We start from the raw sequence: 7,316 nt of genomic DNA, 5'->3' as shown, positions 1-7,316 counted from the left end.
GGTGGTGAAAGGTCAAAATTCAAGGTCACTGTGACTTCATGTCCGTCCGTTCCATCAAGGAAGGGGGCGGGGCTAGGTAAAAGTGGCCATAGCTAGGGATTGGAAGGTTGTAGAGAGTTTGGATTTGTGCATGTAATCGGTGTCACCCCACTGTGAGGTCATCAAGGATGCCACTGCAGCTGTGAGGTCATCGATGATGTCATAAGTGATGTCATAAGTGCAGCTGTGATGTCATCGGTGATGTCATAGCAGCAGCTGTGATGTCATCGGTGATGTCATACATGCCAAGATATAAATAAGTGATGTTCCATCTCCGATTCCCTGTTGTTCAACTGCCACATACTTGATCTGCTGCCTTACTCCTGCCTGTTTTGCTCCCGAAAGAGATCTCCGTGGTTCTTATTGGTCACCTGTGGACCTTGAAAGTAACACTGCTTTCTCTCTTTTTCCAGCAGGCCTGAACATTCTCTCAGGCGCAACACTGCAGATGAGAAAAGTCTTTCTTTCTCTTGAAAGGAAAATAAAACTATGTGAGTACAATATTTACTGTGCAGAGATAGGATCTTTCCCTGCTTTGCATTGATAGTCTTGTCAAATTAAGATTGCAATGAGGTGCAATTGAATAATTTAACTAAAAACACGTTTGCTAGTATTCCAATGATCTAACTTTGATGTTTTTCTATGGTAATATTCAAGAACTATGTAATTTATTTCCACTACTGACATGTTACACTCCCATTTCAGGTCTCTGTGTCTAAATATGTCTGCTGCCACCAGTCTCCAATCTGAAGAGGAGTTTCTGTGTTCCATCTGTCTGGATGTGTTCACTGATTCAGTGACCATACCGTGTGGACACAACTTCTGCAAAGCCTGCATCACACAGCACTGGGATATTCGTGTCCGATGCCAGTGTCCCTTGTGTAATCAGCGTTTCAAGACAAGACCTGAGCTGCATGTCAATACTTTCATAAATGAGATGGCTGCTCAGGCCAGGAAGTTAGCTGAGATGAAAGCCAAACCAGGAGAAGTTCCCTGTGACCCCTGCACTGGGACCAAACTGAAGGCCCTGAAGTCCTGCCTGGTGTGTCTGACCTCCTACTGTGAGACTCACCTGGAGCCTCATCAGAGAATCGCAGGCCTGAAAAAACACATGCTGATCGATCCTGTGGAGAACCTGGAAGCCAGGATGTGTATGCATGGCAGACCGCTGGAGCTTTCCTGTTCTGTCTGTTCTGATATCGAAGGAAAGAAGGCTGAGCTGGGGAAGATAGTGGCTGAAATTCAGCAGAAGATCCGGGAGAGACAACTGAAGATCCAGGAGATCGAACACTCAGTAAAGCTCAGCAAGGAAGATGCATTCAGAGAGATAGCAGAGAGCAGAGATATCTTCGACGCTCTCATCAGGGTCCGCTCAAGGCATAGGCCTAGGGCACCAAAATGGCTAGAACCGTCCCTGGCTCTGATCCAGTCTGTGCAGACAGGCCTCTCTCCACAGACTCCTCTGATGCGGTTTGTGAAGAGAGGCCGGGCCGAGCTCATTGAGACGATTAAAGAGAAGCAGAGAACAACAGAGAAACAGGCTGGAGGTTTCATCAAAGAGCTGGCACAGGAAATCTCAGAGCTGATGAAGAGAACCGTTGAGATGGAGCAGCTCTCTCGCACTGAAGACCACCTCCACCTCCTCCAAAGCTTCCCATCCCTGAACACTCTTCACATCAAGGACTGGACAGAGGTCAGTGTCCACTCATCATATGAGGGGGCTGTGAGGAGAGCTGTGGCTCAGCTGGAGGAGACTCTGAGGAAAGAGGCTGCTCAGTTCAGTAAGTCAGATCAAATCAAAGCCAGCTGCCAGCAGATAATAATCGTGGTCATGCTCGTGATTCTCGGCATCATCATACATCACTTTGTTCTCTCACGCACTGAAGACCACATTGCTCTCTCACGCACTGAAGAGCATTTTGTTATCTCGCGCACTGAAGACCACCACACGCTGAATTGGGTCCAGCAGTATGCAGTTAATGTGACTCTGGATCCTGATACAGCAAATCCATATCTCATCGTGTCAGATGATGGGAAACGGGTAAATCAGGGCGATGTAAAGAAGAAGCTCAAAGACAGCCCAAAGAGATTTGCTGTTGCTCCCTGTGTGTTAGGAAAGCAAGGCTTCTCATCAGGAAGATTTTACTTTGAGGTTCAGATTGAAACGAAGACTCGGTTGATTTTTATGGGAGTGGCCAGAGAGTCGGTCAACAGGAAAGGAGTCCCACCGATCCCCTGTGAAGGCTACTGGGCTATGGAGAGAGAGTACAATCTGCACAAGTACTCAGCCCAGAGGGTGGGGGTGTTTGTGGACTACGAGGGCGGTCTGGTCTCCTTTTATGACGTAAATGCTGGAATTCATAAGCTATCCATTACTGACTGCACCTTCATTGAGAAACTCTACCCATACTTATGTCCCGGGTATCAACCTGGTGAAACCGCCGACCCTATGATCATCTCTCCTGTCAATCGCACGGATTAGACATCATTGGGATTTCTCTGAGAGGATTTCATTTGAAGACAGTGGTGGAAATGGCCAGGATTTGCTCTGGGAACCAGACTTACACAGGGTGGGGGTCCCCGGACGCGGCACGGCCCACCCCCCTGCCTGATATGTTATTTCTGTATGCTTGAATGTTTTTTCTTATTGATCTTACTCATTTCCATGACAGCTACATAGCAATCTCTTTCAAAAGTTACTCAAATAAGATTGCTGAGATCTACTGATTCCCCCTTGATTTTATTCATGACAGACTTGGAACATTGTTATTGACACTGCTTATTCAGCTTCTAAATCCATGTTTTCCTACTATTCTCTGCTCCTTTCATGCTGTCCTCTCTACTACTCTGCCAACACAGTCTCACATACAATTGCAAAATAGCAACGTTTTGGACCAATGTTGCTATGTTAGAATTTCGGCTCCAAAATTTTAAAATGTACGTTCATACAGGGGTGGGCGTGGTTTCCGGAGATTTTAGGTTTAGGGTCTGGGGAGAGGTTAGGTTTAGGGTCTGGGGGGAGGTTAGGGTCTGGGGAGAGGTTAGGTTTAGGGTCTGGGGAGAGGTTAGGTTTAGGGTCTGGGGAGAGGTTAGGTTTAGGGAGAGGTTAGGTTTAGGGTCTGGGGAGAGCTCTGCATGCTCTCCAAGTACTAGATTGCTCTGGCGCTGCCTATTGGCTGTGTTGACTGCAGCCAGGCATGGTGCCTTCAGGTGTGGTCAGATTTTTGAAAACACTTTAGAGAAACAGTGCTAAACATCTATTGGCGATCTTTTTTTTTACAAGAAAGCAAAACCTGGACCCTGAGGAAGAGGCGATGAGCAATGATCACTCTGGGAACCCCGTTCCCAACCATTAAACTCCATTTCCACCACTGTTTGAAGATGAATATGCGCTCAATGCAGCTATAGAAGGATTAGACAAACCTGTTGATGAAAAAAAAAAGTTACTTATGTTTCATGTTTCTATACCTTTCTTCTTGGCAACATTATTCGGTTTTATCATGACAAAAACAATGTTAAAGTGATCATCTCAAAGATTGCCATGTAAATAAATGTCTGATAACTCGTTAACACAATAGTGATTGAGCCCATGGCCCATTGATGGAAGCCTTTGCATTTTCAGTATTGCAGCATTTATGAACTTGGTGTCCGTGGTGACACGGGGTGGGCGGAGCTAACACAATAGACTCAGTCACTCAGTAGGTTACTGTAGGTTTCCAACAACTGAAGTAGGATAACAAGCTACTTTTCTCCGGTCTCTGCTAGCATTAGGGGTGGTTACTATGGCCAAACAAACTGACTAATGTCACATAGCAACACTGTTTGGATCTCCTGCAATTACCATTCATCACCATATAGGTCACCCAAGAGAACAAACTGAAATCTTAGAGATTCCTGCTTTAAAGTTGAAGAAACGTTGAACTCCACACGCTTATCATATTATAGCCTACTGTAATTTTGTTTATATCATATAAAGGCAGTCTTATTCAATTGTTTCCATTTACTTTGTCTTAAAAAAACAAAAAGGCCTACGATCAAACAAAATTCAGATATCGTGTTGTGTGTGTGTGTGTGTGTGTGTGTGTGTGTGTGTGTGTGTGTGTGTGTGTGTGTGTGTGCGCGCGCGCGCGCGTATGTGCGTACATGTTGGTTGGATGCTGTTATGGTTATGGTTCTGTGGACTGATATTATCTCTTTTTTATTCTGTTTTATGCACTTTGTGAGTGAACAAAAATATACTGTATGTTTTATTTCAAACGTGAAACAACTCTTATTGCCCTTGTTATGGCCAGGCCCGGCTCCAGACCCAAATTACAGATGGGGCCTGCCCCTAGCTTGGGGGGGGCTACCCAACCCCAAAGAATTTTTCATTCATAAGAACAAAAACAAGCTCAGACACAGGAAGAAGAATAAAACATTATATTAGAAAGAACAAAGGAAGTCCAAGGCAACTCTTCAAGAATATTTTTAAAAAGCCTTTAATAAAATATGGCTTCCACCTTCCACCAAAACATTATATTATCAACATTCCAACACCAAAATGTGGTGTTTGGGGAATGGGGGGCCCGGCCCGGTCTGGCCCCCCCCAACGCCGGGCCTGGTTATGGCTCTGTGCACTGATAGCATTGCTAGCTCTGTGATGTGCCTGGGTCAGATGTGACTATATATCATATATATATATATAGGGGCTCGACTCTGCTGCATCCCGAGGTTGGGTGCAGGGTGTCGGGCAGGCAGCAGTGCATCGCGCACCCCCCCCTCTGGAGCTCACGGAGCTCCAGGCTGCCTCCAGGGCTCGACTCTGCTGCATCCCGAGGTCGGGTGCAGGGTACAAAGCGTCTGCCCCTGGGCGTCCCAGGCCTGGATGCACCCATGTCGGGCACCAGAGACCCAGGCCAGCCCCCTACCTCCACACTGCCTCTGCCCAGGCCTGGTGCCCCCCTGTCGGGCACCAGAGACCCATGCAGCTCCTCAGAGCCGAGAACCAGAGGGGTGCGTGATGCACTGCTGCCTGCCCGACACCCTGCACCCGACCTCGGGATGCAGCAGAGTCGAGCCCTGGAGGATATATATATATATATATATATATATATGATATATATATATATATATATATATATATATATATATATATATATATATATATCATACAGTATATATCAAACACAAGGAGAAGTCTTTGATGCATGCAGGGTTTTTCTGAGGCGGCCACCACCCTCAAATTTCATGCCACCTCCAGCTCTTCTGCCATTTGTAAATGGGGCATTACGACGATGTGTTGACAATTTATTTTTAATGTTAAATATTCTCTAATAAAGTTATTTGTTTAAAAAGCAGCCTTCTGAGTATCTTTGCATCGTTGAATCGGTGCACAATCAACATAGAAAATGTCTAATTTAATTTAAACAAAAAATCATTCATTAATTATATCAGCGCCTCAGCGGTGAATTAGCGGTGTAAGCGGTGAATTGACCCCCACTAAAATCAGTCGGGCTCAAGTACCAGCTGGGGTGACCAGATCCCAGCAAAGCAAATGTGGGACAAAGAGTATGTTTGTGTGGGACAACGTGGGACACTCAGTTACTAATGCTGAGTAGGGCTGCAATGATTATTCTCATTAATCGATTAATCTGTTGATTATTTTTAGACTAATCAATTAATTGTTTGGTCTATAAAATGTCACCAAATCGTGAAAAATGACGATCATTTTTCCCCAAAGCCCAAGATGACATCCTCAAATGTCTTCTTTTGTAGTGACCAACAGTCCACAACCCAAAGGTAGTCTGTCATAGAAGACTATAGACAGGAACAAGAGATTTTTTTTATTTTTTTATTTAAAGTCTCTTTCTCTCAGTCTTTCTCAGTGGTTTGGCTTTGGAAAACAAGAGCCAATTAAAATATGGGACATCATCTCAATATGTGAGACATGGGAAAAGGCATGGAAATGCTGTGCAGTCCCACACAAAGTGGGATATGGTCACGTAGGGTGACCAGATATCCACCTCATTTTGAGCCAGGAAAAACCCTGGCATGGTATTACTACTTGTTGCAGCAAACACACAGATTTTTTTTCCAATATTTTATTTTTCAATTCAGAACATCAAAAAACTAAAAACAAACACCCTCAGACACAGGAAAAGAAAAGAAAGAAAAAGCATACATACTTTATACAAAAAAACAAAACAAAAACAAAACGTTACCACTATTCCTTCAGAAGTTGTAGCTGTCATAGACTGTGTTGCATAGTTGATTGCTCTATTGCTGACAAAAATGTGTTATTGTAAGTCGCTTTGGATAAAAGCGTCTGCCAAATGACTGCTTATGTGCTTGTAAGAGATGTGCATGGTTTCACACAAGGGGTCCACCGAGGGAGTCACCCGTCGGCCCTAACCTCATCGGCAGGCCAGAAACCTAACCTCATCAAGGCAGGCCAGAAACGGCTCCCAGATCATTCAAACTCTTTTAAGTGAGTTGGTCCTCAGGAACCTGAGTCTCTCCATCTGTATAACTGAAACCATGTCCGTCAGTCACAGCTAAAAAGAAGGTGGAGAGGGGGACTTCAAAAATGTCGTCAATAGAGTTTAATCATCATTACTATAAATATTGTGCATTTCTAGCATGTCTCGAACGCTTCATGTCAATATAAGTACAGTACGGTTCGTAAGGGGAAAAGCGCGATTTTCAGAAAACGAATAGGTGAAAATAACAAAATTATAGTGCATCATGGATCAAATTTATGGTAGGGACAGTGGAGACATGTCCATACCGCTCTTCTGATTACCTAAAATAGTCCCCACCACTATTTGGACATTCGTCATCAGTGATGTCATGATTATCCGTGATGATGTCATCGACCACGCGAGGCCGTGTAGTGGCCGAGCTGTGTATGCGATGTGCAGTGGGCAAGCTGCAGGGCGGGCGAGCCTAGGAATCGAGCGTGCGTGTGTAGTTATATAAAACGGAGCAAGTGGGCCCTGTTTGTTTAAAGTGGGCACTGTTTGTTTACATTTTTGTCCAACTGATGATGTCACAATGTCTATGACATCATCAGTGATGTCATCAGTGACATCATTATTATTGACCAAAATCATCTCATGACATAACTGATGATGTCATAGGCACTGATGATGTCATAGGCATTGTGACATCATCAGTGAAGTCACTCGAGCAATTGTGGTTTTTGGTTACACTCGAGCAATTGTGACATCACTGATGATGTGATATACATTGTGACATCATTGTGATGTCATCAGTGAGTGATGTAATCAGTGATGCAA

The 7,316-nt window shown here is 44.5% G+C and overlaps 1 protein-coding gene across 1 annotated transcript; it reads left to right on the top strand.

Moving 5' to 3' along the window:
* Positions 1–760: 760 nt before the first annotated feature.
* LOC310800692 (E3 ubiquitin-protein ligase TRIM39-like) lies at positions 761–2,521 on the top strand (the record flags this gene model as incomplete). Its single annotated transcript, XM_083663307.1, has 2 exons — positions 761–1,034; positions 2,067–2,521. The coding sequence occupies 2 exons, from the start codon at positions 761–763 to the stop codon at positions 2,519–2,521; spliced, it is 729 nt and encodes a 242-aa protein (XP_083519433.1).
* Positions 2,522–7,316: the final 4,795 nt, after the last annotated feature.

The sequence above is a fragment of the Poromitra crassiceps genome (genome assembly GCF_964638095.1).
Source record: "Poromitra crassiceps genome assembly, chromosome: 30".
Taxonomy (NCBI): domain Eukaryota; kingdom Metazoa; phylum Chordata; class Actinopteri; order Beryciformes; family Melamphaidae; genus Poromitra; species Poromitra crassiceps.
This window is presented reverse-complemented; position numbering and strand designations above follow the sequence as displayed.